The sequence below is a fragment of the Leptinotarsa decemlineata genome, unplaced genomic scaffold (genome assembly GCF_025532065.1).
Source record: "Leptinotarsa decemlineata unplaced genomic scaffold, Ldec_3_MD MMD2_tig00026336_RagTag_RagTag, whole genome shotgun sequence".
In the NCBI taxonomy this organism is placed as follows: Eukaryota; Metazoa; Arthropoda; class Insecta; order Coleoptera; family Chrysomelidae; genus Leptinotarsa; species Leptinotarsa decemlineata.
In genome coordinates this window covers 2713664-2733200 of record NW_027412692.1, presented here as the reverse complement: position 1 = coordinate 2733200, position 19537 = coordinate 2713664, and the positions used below count along the sequence as shown (strand labels likewise).

The following is a 19537-nucleotide window of genomic DNA, read 5'->3' as shown; positions in this document are numbered from 1 at the left end:
TTTGAATTCGTAAAGAAGAATTGGCCGAAAATCACTTAACGATTGAAATGAGAAGAGGCAAAAAATTATTATTTGGATAAAAATGAAGAGCATCTTTAAATCTTCCTGTACACCAAAGGTCCAAACAGTGAAGTACAAGTATTTATTGAGATACTAGCTGACCCTGCGAACTTCGTTTCGCCTTGGAGGCAATAAAAAAGCACATTTTTTATTTTAATAATTTGATTTTTTTAATAATCATGTATTTCAATTGTTCTTTATTAGGTTGCACTTTTCAGTTAAGCACCCTGTGATTCACGACATTTTTTGTTTTATCATCAGGTGCAAGTATAAACAACGCAGATGGTCTTCCAACCCGTGAACGTGCCACATATAACTGACCATGTGAAAAACATTAATTTTCCAGATTCCTACCACAAACTGTCAAGGATTGACCGTATGATTTGTTAATGGTCATGGCGAATCCAGGAGGAATTGGAAATTGAAGTCTTTTAAACTCAAACGGCATATCGGTTGGGATCATCGAGATCCTCAGAATGAGAACTTCCTCACCTTCGAATTTTCCTATGAGTATCGTCCCGTAAAACACATAGTTCATCAATTTACTTACCACCAAACGTGTACCATTGCAAAGTTTTGGTGGTTCTATGTTTCGAAGCATGATTACTACGGAGCCAACCTTCTGTCGTAAATTGTACGGTGGTAAGCCAGGCACATCCAACGAGTTTAAAAATTCAATTGGATAGTTGGTGGCTTCATCTTCATTTGTTGCACAGTCAATTCATTTTAATGAATGCATTGTTCCAATGATATCATTCTGAATTATGTAGTTTAGGTCACCTACATCTTTATTCTTAGCCGCTAAATTTGCTCACTCACTCAACCATTCATTATTTTTGAAGTTAGTAATTATGTTTGGGAATAATTCGCTGATAAGTTCGTCTTTCGATGAGACAAAGTTACAGAAATTCTGAGGAAATGAAATCAATCCGCTCGATTCGTCGACCGGTACTCGACCATTTCTGACCATCTTCAGCAGATGTATCATTAAGCAATGCAACTCTCATGTTTGTTGTTATGTTCTTCACATAGCGCCATAGATTCCATTATTCGAGGCAAGCGTTTATTTCGTCGGCAGCCGTTAGATCTTGGAATTACTGGCAGTGTTTGGCAGAAATCGCCAGACAGTAAAATCATTGCACCTCCAAAACATCTCGAGTCATTTCATAGATCTTTCAATGTTCGGTTAAGTGCTTCTGATGCACGTTTGTACGCCATTATGCATTCGTCCCATATGATAATTTTCGATGCTGATAAAACTTTGGCCATTGTGGAGTTTCAATGCTGAATGAGCCGTACGGCATCCTTCTAATAATGTGGTTGCTATTCCAGAAGAAGCAAGCGCAATGTTGGATCTCACACGAACAGTAGCTAAAACTAATGACATCAGGAATGTCTTACCGTTTCCATCAGGGGCATCCGGTAAATATAAACCACCATTTTCATCATCAATTGCTTTCATAAATGTATCATAAACTTCTTTTTGTTGGGGATTCAACAGTGGTACATTTGTTTGAACTACTAAATCTCATTCCTCGTGATCGTATTCACGTTTCCGTTCCAATTCTCGATTGGAAGTCGAGCCATACTAACGCGGTGCTCTTCACGGGCAATTCCTTGTGCTTCTCCAGTTATTTCATTCGCAAGGTTTCCTTCTTGCATTACGGCTTTGTCGTAAAAAAATCGATCGTCTTGGTCGCGACATTGTTAATGATGATTCAAAGTCATTTTTATAATTGTCAAATTTTTTACCATACTTAACCATTGACAAAATTACGTTTAGCTGTCATTTCCCTTTTTTTGTTATACCATGTCTGATGCGTTTTTGCTGTACCACGTTTTATAGTGACTTCTTGGTGACTTCACGGAAAGGCGGTCGAACGGGATAAAAAGTATCCTATGTCCCTCTCCTTGTTCTAAGCTACCTCTCCACCAATTTTCAGCCAAATTGGTTCACTTAAGTTATAAATAGTGTAACTAACACCACTTTCTTTTATAGATATAGATGGAGCTACAAAATACATAAAATTAAAACGGACAAAACTTTTGAAATAACCCAATGAAAAAGTACAAATGACAGAATAAAATCGTTATCAAAATTATTTCCAAGATACGTAATACTGCTTCTAAAGAATGGTGAAGTTGCCAGGATTCACATAGAATGACAAAATTGTACTACATGGCAAAAATTCAAAAACACTTCAAGTTTTTTTCGTAAATGGAACAAGTTTTGATGTGAAAACCATTGCGAAACCTTCAACCCCTTAAATGGAAATATCATTTTCTCATTTTCTTCAATAGGAATATTCTATATATTGTTGCTTTGCTCAAAAATAGGTGCACTCGTCCAGAATATATAAAGTATTGAAAAATTAAAATATTTTTTCCAAATATTGAAGACAAATTTCTTCGAAACGATATTCTGGTTTTGACTTGAGTGAGTATCGGATTTCACTTACGAAAGATTCAAATAGGCTCAGACTGCTTTTTAGATTGTAATGAAGTGTTTCAAGTTTCAATTTTGAAGTAATTTATTGGTCATTTGAATATACACATGGTACATTTGACAAAACAAAACATACATTGTTAATACATTACAAACTTTTTCGGGAAATAAAAACAATTTTTTGCAATACATTCCTTCAATTTCTTTAGAAATTTCACATGATTTCCATCCAGCTATCTTGTTTCATAATTTTTGACAATTGAATTTTTCCCAATGAATATCTCAGATATTTATCGTCTCGTGCGGGTGAGAATGTTTGATTTGTGTGAATTATTGGAAGTTACCATGGATATGTCTTATCACCTTCTGGCTTTTTTATCAATTTCTCTACAGAACCCTCTATACTTGAGCTCAAATATTAGTCTTATGAACTTTTTTGAACAACGAATATCCAGTCAATCACCGACGAATAACCCCAAATACTAATATTTAGGCTTAGTTTCTTATATACTAGAGCATAATGAATATCAATTGGATACTGGTTAACAGTTATGTATTAAGAAGTTGAAAAGGTAAAATTTGTTCGAGGAAAAGGCACAATTCGTTGATGTGATAGTCTATTGCTGATTGGATAGTTACGTCCGTACCATTTCTCGAGTTTGCAGTTTTCGGGAAATGTATTTTTGACGTTACGAAGGTCGAGAATGTTCTAAAACTAAAGAGAAGTTGAAAAAATGAAAACACATAATGATAATGAATTAATGCGACTCCAAATAGTTTCAGGTCAAATTGAAATGAAAATATGTTCACAACTTTTTTTTTGTGAGCCTCCTGAAAAACATAAGATTTTCAAAACAACTGAATTTTTCGAAAGGTTCGATACCATCAATCTATATCTCTATATTCCAAATCAAAATAATAGGTTTTCACTAATAATTCACGTGCAGTGATAACTTGGGATTTAATTAATCGAAAACAGAAAATGATACCAAACAGAAAACACTATGACTACACTGTAATCAAAAAAAGAGTTCCGCACGGGAGTATTCTTGGTCCCCTATTTTCCATCATTTAAAATACTGCTTTTCGTAGATCTGTAACTCAACCCAATGTTCGGGTATACCGAAGAAATCCTAAAGTAAGTGAACCTTTTGTGTTTTTATTTGTATGGAACTGGACTTGATGTGATAAGTCAGTATAACAATTTGAAAATAAACAGAAATTCTACATCAATTTATGATTATGAAATGCGGGATCTTGCACATATTTCATAAGAAACAAGGGACCAACGATTCAATTTCACTCCAGAGGCCGGACCTAAGTTTGAGAAGGTATACAAGTTTTATGAAAGAGTTTTATACAGTGCTTTTCAGATAAAAATATCCACCTTTAATAACTTTTGTAATACTGGTATTTAGGAAAAATCCAAAAACACGTCAATTTATGTTGGAAGGGGCAAGCATTATGGCTTATTTAAACTTAGTGGAAAAGCCACCCCCTAGCCCCTAGCATCATCCCTTTTTTTTTAAATACTTCTCATTTTTTATGTAAAATTTGGATTCTTTGAGCGGATTTCAAAAATGTATAATACTTGTATGTTAAAGTGATTAGTTTATGAGATAAACAATTTTTCTTTTAATGGCACAAATTTTACTTATTTCTTACTTTCACCTTATTTGCCTGTAATAAAATGGGTTGTATAACAGTTCAAACTCTTTAATCTTTTTAACTGTGCTATTTATTATGAAGTTACAATAAGTGTTCAAAATGAGTACCATTCACTTCCATACAATGGTATAATCTATTTTGAAATGCCTCTCTGACATTGCTTAATACGGCTGGATTTAATTGTCGACATTCATTTTCTATCCTCTATCGTAACTCCTCCAGAGATTCTGGTTGGGTAGCATGAACTTTTGTTTTTAAATATCCCCAGAAAAAGAAGTCTAGGGGTGTTAAATCCGGTGACCTAGGTGGCCACTCCATCATCTACCCTCTTCTACCTATCCAACGAGCGGGGAATGTTTCGGTTAAAAATTGTCGGACAGGCATAGCATAGTGTGGGGGAGCCCCGTCTTGTTGAAATAGCAGTAAATCTTCGGAAAGGTTATCATCATTTTCTATTATTGTTGTAATACGTGGGTCAACCCCTTCCCTGAGAAACTCAAGATATGATTCACCATTTAAATATCCGTTGATGAAGAAAGGTCCGACAATTTGGTCAGCTAGGATACCACACCAAACGATTAACTTTTGGGGATGTTGTGTATGGAGTTCACGCATAATATGTGGATCACTTTCAGCCCAATATCTACAATTATGCCTATTTACTAAGCCATTTAATGAAAATGAGCATTCATCAGAAAAGCAAATATTGTTTAACAATTGTGGATTGTTATTGATAAATTGCGTCATTGATTCGCAAAACTCTAGACGACGATCAAAATCATCTTCATTCAACTCGTGCACCAACTTAACTTTGTATGGGTGGTACTTGAATTTATGTAGAACTCGGAAAACTGTAGAAGATGAAACACCGATCGCTCTACTTATTGTTGACAACGATTGGGGTTGTTGAGCCTCTAAGCTGACTTGCCCTAAAATTGCCACTTGGATTACTTCGTTATTTACGAGCTCTTGCACAATTATTATTTTGGTAGTATAAACCTACAATTTCAATTCTTTCTTGCAAAGAGTAAACCATTTCAGCGAAACAAAATAAATAATGTATCAAAATACACTATCAATAGTGACTACAAATTCTAGTTGACAATGTCAAACTTTAATAAAAAGTAGAGTTTTTTGTTGTTTTCATGTTTGCAATCACAGATCAAAACTAAAGACCCACTTCTTGACTTAAAAACAAATCTCTCGAAGACTACTGAGAGTTGCTCATAGGTAACCTCCTGAACTATTTGAACACTATTTTAGAAACAATTTTCAAATACGTTCATCACGAAATTCCATGCCAAGAAAAAAATGGATTTTCCCATTTCACGATTCAATAAGAAAAAACAAATTTCATTTAGAAACAAACCAACCATCACTAAATTCATAATTCACTTCAAGAACTGTTTTCAATTTTTTCAACATGATCAAAAAGTATTGAATACGTTTCAGAAAGAAGTTTCCAAAAATTTCAAAGCATCAAGCATTGAGGTAGGAAATGATAGTTCGAATATTTCTGTTCCTGGCACATCTCCAAGATCTCGACAGATGTTTAAAAAACTATTTTTGCTGACCCTCCTGTCCTGTACGAGTACATAAAACTTTGTTATTGTGGTTATTATTTGCACATACTCATTCGCAGGTTTTTCGGAATTGTTTCACAGTAATAATTTGATGAAATCCTCAATATGTCTAATATGTCTAAGCAAATGGATTTAGCTTTATGAAAAGCTAATCTGTCATTTCATGATTTATAGAACTTCAGAGACCTATTTGTGTAGCTAAGTCCTCCGAAATATGATTCACTCAACATTCTCATCAAACTTGGGGAGAAGTTTTATTTTCAAGTGAATAACAATTTTTGAATTTCAAAACTTTTTGACAATTCCAGGCGTTGGTTTGTAATTATCATTACAAACTATATGTCAATATAATGAAAGATTAGAATAACAATCCTCTAGATATTTAATTGAAAGGAAAATATTTTCAGGAGAGCAAAGCGTTTTTGTATATCTCAGTGTTCATATAAAAGTATTTGTTTTGGAAGTATTTTTTCCTGTAATTTAATGTTTATATGAAGTACGCTAGCTTGACTGATTGCGTCGTTGAACAACATATACGCAGCTTCTTTGAACGTCCTCTTGAACCAGTGTTCCTCACTGGATGATATCAGCTTGTGATCACTTGATGTATGTGCTCGGCAACGCGGACTTCCAACTGCCTTATAGTTTCACCGATGTAGAATTTGCCGCACTCACAGGGTATCCGATGAATGCAATTCTTGGAATCGCAGTCCGCGTTTCGTGGCCTGGGTTTCGTGAAACTGCTACAGATGGTGTTTCCAGATTTGAGGCAGGTTCTTATAATTGGACCCAATTCTTCTTATCCACAATTCTCTGACGTAGGGAAGGATAAGCACTAGTTGTGACGGCTTCTCTTTCTTGTGATGCTGCTCCTGTCTTCTAGCTAAAATCTGTTTCATCATCACTTTGGAGTAACCATTCCGTTGAAGATCTTTTTTATAATGCCTAGTTCCTTCTCGGGACCTTCCTTCATATTACAAAGCCCGAAAGCACGATACACTAGAATCTTGATGAGTATCTTTTGGTAGATTGATGATTGTTGGATTCGTTCGTGTGAGTGGGTTATCGGTATATAGATGTTTCCAGGTTAGTGTTTGTCGTCTTCACCAATACGTCTAAGACTGGCAATTCGTTGTGAATTTCCTTCTTCATTGTGAAGATTTTGTGCTGGTGATGTGCTTTAGAAAGGTGTCTTGTTCTGAATTCCCATGGTTCCATACTATCAGGGTGTCGTCAGCGTATTTCAAACAGACTAGAGGCTTTTTGTGGGCTTCTTCAATGGCCAGAGTTCCAAGCCACTCCATATATATGTCGGCTGTATCTGGTCAAAATGGCGATCCCATCGGCAGTCACTAATTTTGCGTGAAGAATTAGTCTTTCATCTGTTCTTAATGAGATTTCAAATCATATTAGACAATGGAAGTCCAAAAAATATTTGAAAAACTTCTGAATATCTTGTTACAAATGAACCATTAAATGAGGAATTAATTTTTGGATTAAACTTTTTAATAAAACTGTGTTCACTGTATCTATCGACCATAGTGTTTTTATAACTGTTGCAATGATTAGGGTACCTTTCATACTAGAAATATCAGTATTGTGTTTCATGTAAACGTCCTCTTTCCAATTACTCCAGCAACCATGTAGCAATAATAATCCAAATTCATATGATCACACTATTCATGAAACACATATTGCCAATATTCTCAATCCTTTTAGCCCAAATAATTGTTTTCTACGGAAAGTGACTCAAAAGTCAGCGAGAGCGGTAACATGAAGTCTGTTTCAGTTTCAGAATTGCATCAGACAATCCACTTTCAGACGAAGGAATGACAGGCATCCACCCATTCTTCGATAATCGGTCAACATTTTGAGAATATTTTTTGTGCGACGTCTGCAAATCGTCTAAAAATCCGATTGGGCCTCGCATCGGTGGCCTGATTATATAAAAACTGCATTTTTCCGATTCGAACTCTCGGACCTGAATGGAGTAATAGGAATGGAATTTGGAAAATTCATTAATGATTCGTCTGGCAAGGCGACCGCGTGTTCCGAGAAGAGTATGATGAAATTTTTATGAGATGTTTCTCGAACAGCCGTCTTTTGTTATGCGGTTCGGGATGCCGAATCTGGGCCAATTAAAATCTACGTCTTTCAGGTTAACATAAATCTGAGAGGAAGAAGTTCATTTCGAAAAACGCTGATGAATCACCTCGTTTGATACAGTTGAATCGAAACTATTTCTGTTATGTTACCAAAAATTATATTTCTTTCAATGATGTCTTACAAACAGGCAACTTCAGATAAATATTGGATTATGGGTAAGTTGGGTTACCTAGTAGATGAAATCAGAACATTCAGTTACTACACTTGGGAAAACCTATTTTTCACTGTCAATCTTTTTAAGAACGAACCAAACGAAGTTTTCTTGTAGCATGAAGTTGAAAAGAAAAAGAATCAAGTTATATTGTAAGGTTCGTTGATTCCACTACTTTTCTTTGCATCTAGTTATACCATCCATCATCTCCCCTCCATGGTGGAGCAAGATCAACGATAACATCCAAAGAAAGATTCAGGGTTTTTGCAGCTCTTTTTTACAAGGACAAAACACAAGCACTACAGGAAAATCCTCAAGGAGCTATCAGAGTGGTGCCTATGCGAAAGTAGCGTTTCACATTGGATTTGAATCGCTGGAGATTAAATCCATTTGGAAATACATCTCTGGAAGTTCATTCCACAGATGAAAGAGTTTTCGAACAGTGAAGTTCCAGGTGTACGGAGTTGAACTTCAAAACGATGAGCAGCCACAGTCCGTCGCGTATTTCTGATATGTACCGCTCTAGGTGGAAACAAATGTGCCAAGTCACTTGAACACTTTCCGTGAAAGTATCTATAGAAGAGAGACCAATCTCCAACCTCTCTTCGATGTTCCAGGCGATCAAGGTTGAACGTGATGTTCGCGTCTCAAATCAGGCGGATGGCTCTTTTCTGGATGGAATCCAGCAAATTCAGGGTATGTCAGAACAATACTCCAAAGAAGGTCTGATCTGAGCTTTATAAAGCATCAGAAGTTGCTGAGGTATGTACAGTCTTCTAGTTCGGAACAGTGTTCCAAGCTTTTGAGAAGCAGACTTTGCAATTCCAGCGACATTTGTGCCAAAACATATTGGTGTCCATTTTAAGCCCCAACAAACTTATCGAAGCTGAAAGCGGAATTGTCTGACCTGACATTATTATATCCGGTTTGAAGACATTTATCTTCTTGGAGAAAACCGATGCCTGAATGTTTGTGGCATTGAATTGAACCTGGTTACTTTTACCACAGTTCGAAATCACTTCTAGATCCTCATTAAGACATGCAACCTCCTGCTGCCGGTGAAGATGTGCCTCCGTTGGCGATGTCCTGGAATCCAAATGGAATGAAATGACAAGTGTGCTGTCGTCAGCAAAGCAATATATTGCATTTTTGGTTTTTTCCAATGAGTCATTGATATACAATAAAAAGAGGGTTGGAGACAATATGGTTCCCTTTGGAACACCAGCGTTGATGGTGAAAGTAGTCGAGAGATATCCATCGACGGTCACTTGCATGGAACGTTCTTTCAGGAAGTTGAAGAGCCATACACAGAAATGATACGACAAGCCATAGGATCGAAGTTTGGCCAGCAAACCTTCATGAAACACACGGACAAAGGCCTTAGAAATATCAAGCGTAGCAGCTCTTGATTCTCCATGTTTCTCGATGACGTTATTCAAAATATGGGTGACATACGATAGAAGGCCGCCTGTTGATCTTTGTTTCCGAAAGCCAAGATGTTGAAGCCTTCCAAATATTTGAGGATATGGTGGTTTACTTTCTTCATGATTTTTGATATCACTGATAGCAAAGCAATTCACTCATTGAATCAGCCCGATGGATTCGAGGAAGGTACAACTTATGGCAAGCAATGAGCCCAACTTTGTAATGAAGCAGGTTTGGCTTAATCCAAAAGAGTGAACTTGAGAAAAATTCAACTCATACATCACGATACATACATTATGGACAACAAAACTGAGTGTATGGATATTACAAAAAGCGAATTTCGAATAATGAAGTCAATCAATCTAGGTGTAAAATCAGCATAAATTCAAGTGCAAAAATCACCCATTGAATCAGCTGAATTATGCTGAATCCTGCTGAACTGAAGGTGAGTATGGCAAGCATGAAAATGTTTTTAGTCGAGCCCAACTTTGTAAAGAAGCAGGTTTGACTAATTATTGGGTAAAGGTTCAGCATTTTAGTTCATTCGTTACCATGCATACATTATGGGCAAAATACTACTGTTTATGAATTGAAAACAGCGGCGGATATTGAATGGAGTTAATGGATATAGATACAGAATCAGCAAAATTGTAAATAAAGTAAATCACTCAGTGAAGCATCCCAATCATGCTAAATCCTGCTGAGCTGGAGGTAGGTAGACTTTATAACAAGCATGAGAACAAGTAGAAAAACGAATGTAGGTGCTACATCAGCGAACGTTGAGAAATATATATCTGTTTGTGTGTATGTTTGACAGACATTCACGTTTTTTATTTCGTTCTTCAAATGAATGATTCCTGTCGGTAGCCGGTCGGTTCGACGTGGATGCTTTGTCCACTCACTCGAATTGACCGCCGTGTTGGTCGGTGGTCTAAGACCCAGGCTATATGATCGATTTTCACTTGCTATCGCCCAACCCGTGTTAGGATTCACACGTTAAAAGGTAAGCCTTCGTTAATCCTTAGCTCGCACAAGTTTCGACTTCTGGGAGTTGTCGTTCGTAAGGGTGCGACAGCTGGTTAACGGAGAAACAGATTTCAAACAGATAACATCTTTCTCAGGCAATTTTCTTTATCTGAAATATTTTCATGTTGGTAAGGATATAGCTGCTCCTGATACATGTATACAACATCATATATTCTTTCTTGTCACATGGTCATGGTCATTAGAATAATGTAAATATGTTTGAGTGACAATGCGAGGTTTTTTAATGAATACTGAAAAAAAAAGTAAAAAAGCATTCAGAAATGATTGTCGAGCTCAATGGTAGTGAACGATAATGCATTATTGTTCAGTACATCGCATGATTTATTTTCAGTAGAAATATGAAATTGAAACTTTTTCTGCTTCTACGAATAGAAAAATCAGTCAGACAACATGGCATAGTCTGCAATTATGCATTTATTTGAACCGATTATTATATGAGGAAAAGAAAGGCTTCCAAATTTCATACAATTGTTCCAAGTTCCATTTCATTCTCTATTATTATTTTTCGATTTTTTTTTCGAAAAAAAAAAGGTTCTGGTTTTCTACTTCTTCATCTTTATAGAAAAAGTGTGGGAATGTTCCAGAAAAAGGAAGAAAGCAATTAATTTCGAAATAAACTTTCTGCAATGATGTGTAGACCATGCAAAAAGTAATTTTTAGACTGAAAATAAATTTTAGACATTTCCCGCATTTTTTGTATAACGATGGAGAAGTAGAAAGCCGAAACCTTCTCATTTCAGAAATTAATCTTTCCCAAAAATATATCCCTTTCAATTTACTAAAGATCTGTCACAAAAAAACAACAGTGGGCTTGCAAAATTTTTTACAGTTTGGTGCTCGAAGTAATCTGGTTTTTGTTGTGTGGCATACATCATATGAGTGAAATAAAAAATCTCCTTTCAAATCTAGTTATGAATATAACGAGCAACTGAGGAGATTCAAAAGTTGAAACTACTGAATCATCAATTGTGATATTAGTATCGAAAAAATCAAGAAAACTATACGAAGTATCGTATAGAAAGTTTGAAGACCGGTATGATAAAAATAAATTATTTAAGATAAGTCACAAAAGACATGGAAAATTATTTTCTTCAAGTGAGCATGTTTTAACCAAAGTGTAATGAAAAATGTATCCTTTTGGGTGTAACTTTCAGATATTTTTCCTTGAGACACAGAAAAAAATAGTATTGCCAATACATTCCTGAATAAGGAAGAGAAAAAACTGAAAAATAGATATGAATTTGTTGAATTAGTTGAAATCTGTTTTTTCGTTATCCAGCTGATAGCAAGCAATGTCAAGTTGAATATTGTTGATCACAAAATACAATATAGAATAACATAACATCCCTTTTTTTTGTATCAAGATGGAGTAGTAAAAAGCCAAAAACTTTCTTTCCAAAAAACATAACGCTGTTTTCAAAATATGGCAAACACACATTTGTTGATTCGTAGTACTTTTGATCTATGACTATCATTCAATATTTGTTAAAGATTGGGTATTCATACTGTGCGTCTGTAAAATAACACGGAACAGGTCAATTTTTCAATTTGATCTTCTGTTTTTCCAAATAATAATTCAACAGTCAGAGCAATCTAACTTCGAGTAATTACGTCATCACCTGTCATTTCAAATGAGCGCAAATAAAATGATTTACTGAAATTACATGTTTATGCAGCTACAGATTATAGAACCAAGAACAGACAGAAGAAAATTTACAGTGAATGTTCATTATGTTTTTCATTAACTACTAGTCAATAACCCACTATGGGGTATAATGAGTTGAGATCAGGTTATCTATCGGGCCACTGTTTCCTTTCTTCCACTATGGAAAGGATCTGTATACAAACTCGGAGCATCATTCTTTTGAAACCAGATATTTAAATGTCGAGATATTCTGAATCAAATTAGGAATTATTGTATTGGATGAAAAATCCAGATATGAAGCTTCTCTAATTTTCAACAAAAAATATGGACCTTTTTTCGCAAAACTCCAGCTCACGCCTTCAACACTGATGGTAGTTGCATATGGTACTCTAGCACTTCTCTCCACACTCTAGAGTAGTTCTTCATCAGATATAACAGGTATTTTGACGAGTAAAATGCCCGTTCAAATGAAACTTCACCTGGCCTGAAAACACTCACGTTGAAGATTCAACAATATAGAATTGAAATTTCATGTTTTTGACATTTTGACATTTTGGAAACGAAAATTTTTGAATTCATTATTGAACTCAGTTCCTCCTGTGGGGTGGCATTCCGAAAACTGTTTATGTGTTCTTTTATGCGTGCTGCAAACGTTTTTCTTGTTTGACCAATGTGAAATATCATGAATATAATGTGGATATTTACGTATTAATGATTTCAGCCCGTTGAATCGCTAATTGAAAAAGTGTTGATTCTACCAACGGCTTGATACTTGTTAATTGTATAATATAATCATCAATCTAATATATGAAAGGAAATTGTTTATCAGTGCCCCCCAGCCAATATATCAAGAGGATCTCTATCATTCAATATTTAAAGAATTTCACATAATCAGCAAAAATTGGTGTAAACAAGATCACATTCAACTTATTCACATTGCACGTGGTGAATTCTTTTCAATTAATACCTACATGTTTCAATTGTGTTGACAATTAAAACAAATTGGTTGGATATCGTAAAAATTAAGATTGGTATTAATATTGAAATGGTAGGAGTATTAATTTAAAAATGTTGACGATGGAAAATTAAAAAAAAACAAACAATACTTCAGAAAGCTACCAATTGGTATTTCTGAAGTCTATCAATTGGCACTCACAAAATATGTCAATCGACACTTAAAATATGTCAATTGACAGATTGAAATTCTGTGATTCATGAGTAGGTCAAAAACGTTTCGAGGAGAAACGACAACAATCAAATCCAAAAATGCTCAACACAAAATATATTGGCTGCTGTAGTAGAAAGTCAGCAACTTCACCGTTTCGGAACGAAACTTCTTCAATACCGCTTGACTAAACATTTCAGACACACAAAAGAGCATTTTTTGGTTAGCAAAAGACCACCAACTTCCAGCTTAATTGGAAATAGAACAAAACATAACTTCTTACAAAATTTTCGATCAAAAATGTCATATATTGAGTGTATTATTTACCAGATTTTAGCTGTTAGATTCAGAATCTCCCAGTTGACATATTTTAGAGTTGTGAATTTAAGAATATCAATCCTCACGAGGCAGGAGCAGTCACCAATCTTGAGAGATAATGGCAAAACATCGACATTGAAAAGGCACAACTAATGAACACCAGAAAACCAAACCCTACATATTCTATCATTCCTAAGAATATACTCTGTATGTAATCTGAGAGTTTTTGGGATAACTCTTTGGGCTAACTCTGTCAATTGACATATTTCATATTTTCATTTGGCATATTTGGAGAGTGTAATATGATAAATAAAAATTGTGAACTGACGGATTCAAAATGTGTATGTCTTGGTTTAAGTTCATAAAATTGTAAGAATGTTCATTGATATATAAAAATGTTAAAAACATTTCGACTTTTTTGCATTGGCACTGTAATGCTATTATGAAATAGCATGGTGAATATCCGATTTATATTTTTGCAGATACTAGTATTGGTAATTGTTCTTGCCAATAATTTTCAACAGCAAGTAATTTATAAAACTGTACACATCATAATCAATGAAATTCACTCATCGATTACAATACTGTACAGTGAAGTACAGCAATGCTGCATAGTCTTTGACAATGTTGCAGTGGCAGACAAAACGTTAAACCCTAAATCTGCAGACCACGATTGAAAAAATCCAGAAATTCTTTTTATCCAAACACAAAACTTCAGGAGTAGAATGTAAGTATGCATTTTTTATTGGGAGATCTGAAAAGTATATTAAATAAAAAAATTAACATTTGTTCATAAAATGGATTTCAAGCTTTAATAACTCCTAATTATTATATGCGAGCGCTTTCGATAGCAGACTGTGCTATCATCTTCATGGCTCCACTCAAACTGAACGTTCTATCTTCTTGTTTGTTCTTTTATACGATCAGAAAGCCTCAGTGCAGGTATTTGTCCTTAAAGAGACATCCGAATGAGAGGGGAGGACAAATACCTGCACTAAAGCGTTCTAACCGTAGAAAAGAATAAACAAGAAAAAAAAACGTTTAGTTTGAGTAGAGCCATTAAGAAGATAGCACAGCCTGCTATCGAAAGCGCTCGCATATAATAATTAGAAATTATTCAAGCTTCAAATCCTTTTTGCGGACAAATGTTAATATTAAAATATTGAAAATGAAGGAAAACTAGTTGCATCAATCAAAAAAAAAAATATATATATATATATATATAATAGTATCGATAGACAACTTTCTCATTATGTTCTTATGTGCATAGACCTTATTCCGTAAATGATGAAAATTGAAACGTTATTCATGTCATTAGTACGATTAAATGTTAATTGATTGGTTTAATTTTTTTTGCTATCTCAAGAGAAAACTAACTTGTACACTTTGTGAGCTTCACATATTTGCAGTTAGAAAAAAATTTTATGGAAACTGAAAACTTTCAGTTATACGACTTGACGAAAAAATAGTTCGGTTCTGTTCATCAAAAAATTCAGAAATGTATTCTGTTCCACCCTGAAAATTTTTGTTGTACAATACAACTACTGAAGAATGAATCGACTCAATCTGATTCTATTTTCAATCAACATGTGGATGATGCAACTCCACAATTTTTGAGCAAAAATATAAGATATTGATATTATCAGTAGATATATTTGAGGAGTTTCAACCAATAGAATTATAGATAAAGAGTGTGTATCAATAAATTTGAATTATTAGATTCAAGAAGAGCTGTTTCCAAACACCAGAGATGCAACACTCTTCTTTGCGCGCGTTTCACCAACAACATGACCAGTTTTTAAAGTTAGGAATTAGTCAAGTTCACCTCCTGAACTACTTCTACCTTTCATGTCAAATGATAGTTTTTCAACTCATTCATAACCAAAAATTTCGTTTGAATGGAAAGAGGTATATTTTTTGGAGAGATTAATTTTTGGGAAAAAAAGGTTTTGTCTTTCCACTTCTCCATCTTTATACGAAAAAATGTGGGAATCTTCCAAATAAGGGAAGGAAGCAATCACTTTCAAAAACGGTACTCTACACAAAGATGTGTAGATCATGCAAAGAAGTGACTTTCAGACCCCAACAAAAAACAAAAATTCCTCTAATAACAAATATAATTGAACAAACGATTGTATTCCAAACAATCGCTATGGAATTGAATCAGATATCATTCACAGGATTGCTACTCAATTTGTGTCTGAAAGTTACTTCTTTGCATGATCTACACATTTTTGTATGGAGTTACCTTTTTTGAAATTGATGGCTTCCGTCCTTTCCTCGGAAGGAATCTGTCAGTTAATCGGTAACATATTAAGTATGTTATATAGTATATATATAGTTAGTATGTTTTAAAAGTGCTAACTGATATATAAAAAGTATAGACTTGCAGATTTAGGAATAGTTGATGTTCAAAAATGTCTTTGAAATATAAAATAAGTAGATTTATATCTTCGCAGCTTCCAATAGCTATTGGTGAGAAATGAAATGACTTGCAAGTCAAAAGTATTCTTTATCCTGACATAAGCTACTAGGGTAAAGTCTACCTGAATTCTAAATGTGAATAACTTTTCCAAAACCCTTGAGTGAAAATTTTAGACTGCAAATGTGTCAAATGTCACTGTTATATTTCAAATCGCTCGGTTTGGATTCGATTTTATCAAATTGGCCAACCTGAAAAGTGTCAATTGACAGACTGTTAGACGAACAGTATGAACTGTTGAATTTGAATTGTTAGTTGCTAGATTGAAGTCTCAACTGGAAGTTTTTTAACCAACCATTATACAAAAATTTCAGATTTAGGTGTTTCAATTGCCAAATTTTTCATTTAAAAACTGCCGACTAACATTATTTTTTGGCATTTTTGAAGAGGGTCAATTGAGAGATGGAAAGTGTGGCATGACATATTTGGAAAGTTGTAGTTGACGTTTCAAAGTAGGTATGTTTTGCATTGGCACAATTGCACTGTCATAAATTGACCTGGTTCACGATGTCTCTGCAAAACTAAATAACAAGATTCATAGCTTCGCCGCTATAAAGAGCTACTGATGGAAATTGAAACGTTATCCATGTCAATTTTACCTGAAAATAAGCTAGTAAAGTCATGACATCATAGTTGAGCAGATTCATAAGAAAATCGGTCAAATATCCGGATCTCCTGAAACTTTCAAACCAAATCTAGGAACATCCACCTTACCTGAGGCTAGCCACAGCAGGGTGGTCCAAACCGTGATCAAAAAGGCCATGGCCTATTTCCCCGGCCCACAAGAAAAATTCGTTAGCCGGAGGGAGAACCCCCAGTTGTACGGCCCATTTTTCCGAGCCGCAGCACCGAACACACACGCGAGAATTCGACTCGATCGTCTACCGTTTTCGGTTGGCAACACACATGGTTACTAGATTGGAATTGAGAAACTTGAGGGAAAATGCACGCGCACACCTCGCCAGCTTGATCGACACTGAAACGGCATGATGGCACGAAACAAACCACATTCGACATTCGAAGGATGCCGCTGAGGACCCGGCGGCGCGAGGTGCGCAGACGCTCAGCGCCGCCGCCGCCGGTCGACGTCGGCGGTGGTGGTGCTGCTGCTGCCGGTCAGACGTCGGCTCGCTGCGGACCTACGAGGGGAGGGCGAAAAGTACGCGGGACCTGCACGGCAGGAGTCAACATTGCAAGTGTAGTTTTTCAACACTGAGAAAAAACTGTAAAAACCACTATTAGGATTTTGATAGCGGCAAAATCATACAGTTAATCTACATTCGTGACGGCAACAGTTCATTATCCACAACATTGAAAGAACCGTGTCACCCTTCATTTACCACTTTCAAACAAAATGACAAAATTCACTACTTACAAGTGAACTAGAACACTTACACTGAAAACCTCAGGTCTTCAATACTATCACACAGTTCAGTTGATTCAAGTTAAAAATGTATTTATTGAAAATTATACTACAAGACCTGAAAATGTTATCGATGAATTTACATTTTTTCAACGAAAACTCTGTTAGTTAACAAAGGGACACAGACAGCTCATCATATTCTATGTGAATGTGAGGACAGTTTTATTCAAGAACGAAACGCAAGCACCAGAGGAAAATCCTTGAGGCGCTCTAAGAGCAGTGCCTGTGCGAAAGTAGCGATTCACGTTGGATTTGAATCGCTGGATCATTTAGAAAAACGTTCTACCACATATACTCAGTTCTGCAAATAAAATATATCATTTGTAATTATGATGCACTGTTTGGAACCTCTGGTGTGGTATTGAATATTACTGGAGTTTTTTCCCAACACCAACTCGTTATTTTCAACACCTCGACACGTGTTTTGATCACCAAGTGATCATCTTCAAAGAGGAAGATTAAAACTAGAAACTATTGCGAGCTAGCCCTATTTATGCTATATAGATATCCCATACAGGTAAACCATATAGGCGTACCACCCATACAGGTATACCAACCTAAATTAATTTCACAATATTGCCTATCCAAATTTATTTTTGCAATATGTCTTTATATAGTGATCAGTAAACCCAACAACATTATTTTATTTCAACAAGCTATATAGTATGCTCTTAGGTATAGGTCCGTCATCGTTATTCATAATATTATTGTGTTCACTCATTTCTACACTCTCATAGGCATCTAGTTGCCTGTTGTTTTCAACTTGTCTAACTAATCTCAATGAACTGAAGTCTATGGAATGATTTTATTGCAAAATATAATGGGCGACTGCTGATTTTTCAGGTCTTCCATATTTTAAGTATGCTATATATTCCTTAAATCTTACTTTGATAGATCTTTTTGTCTGTCCATAATATTTTGCATCACAATCCTTACATTCAATTTCGTAAATTTCAGACTTTTCCCGAATTCTCGACTTTGTCTTTTGGACTTCCCAAAAGGCTCTGTAGTGTATGACTTGTTTAAAAACCACCTTCATACCTAGTTCCTTGAAAATATTTCCAAAGTTCCTCGTATATTGGTGATATCGAACTGAGATGTATTTATCTTGGTTTTTGTCCTTTCTGAAAGTCGAGATTTCGTTCATTCTTAACCTAAACTTCTTCTTCCTTATTATGTCATCTACAATACCCCTCGAGAAACCATTAGTAGCTGCTATTTCCTGTATTGTACGTCTTTCTTTTGTGAACTTATCATGTGTTAGAGGGAAAGTCAAAAGACGATGCACTAAAAAATTCAACCCAGCACGTTTGTGCTGTCCACAGTGATGTGAACTGTCAGGAATACACCTGTACGTGCTAGTTTTTTTTTTAATGTATCGTATTCTAACCCTCCATATTGGCTCCTCATTAGCAAAACGTCAAAGAATGGTAGTTGTCCCTTATTTTCTAACTCATACGTGAATTTTATTGATTGACATTTATTATTTAAAATGGAAACAAAGTCGTCAATATTCGATTTTTTGGTATCAAATATCGCGAAAATATCATCCACATACCTTAGCCAAATCCTAGGAAAATACTTCGACTTTTCTTTGGTTTCCATTTCGAATTTGCTCATGAACAGATCTGCCAGGTAGGGGGACAAGTCCGTTCCTTCCTGTTGTTCATATAAGCAACCTTCTATCTGGAACCGATTTTCTTTCATACACAAATTAGTAAGTGAAACGAATTCATCGATTTTGTTATTATTGAAATAATTTTTCTCTAGTAACTCCCTGAGCTATTGCAAGGTCTGTGGAATTGGGACGCTAGGAAATAAGGAACTAACATCAAAAGAAACCAAAATCTCACCTTCTTGCAGAATCACGTTTTTTGTATGTTGTATGCACTCTAAAGAGTTTTTTATACTAAAACTTGGCTCCGCAATAGACAAGGTTTCAAATTCCTTAGTGAGCC

At 35.3% G+C, this 19537-nt stretch overlaps 1 protein-coding gene across 3 annotated transcripts in view; it reads right to left on the bottom strand.

Moving 5' to 3' along the window:
- LOC111504041 (protein kinase C-binding protein NELL1) overlaps nucleotides 1–17160 on the bottom strand; it is a 174850-nt gene extending 157690 nt beyond the window's left edge. For 2 of the 3 annotated variants that reach the window (XM_023158527.2, XM_023158535.2), the window contains exon 1: nucleotides 16871–17159. In XM_023158527.2, coding sequence (XP_023014295.1) covers nucleotides 16871–16919 — 49 coding nt within the window. In that variant the 5' untranslated portion in view covers nucleotides 16920–17159. Of the gene's footprint in view, nucleotides 1–16870 lie in introns of all 3 variants that reach the window. The other variant, XM_023158519.2, reaches the window with a different exon arrangement.
- Nucleotides 17161–19537: the final 2377 nt, after the last annotated feature.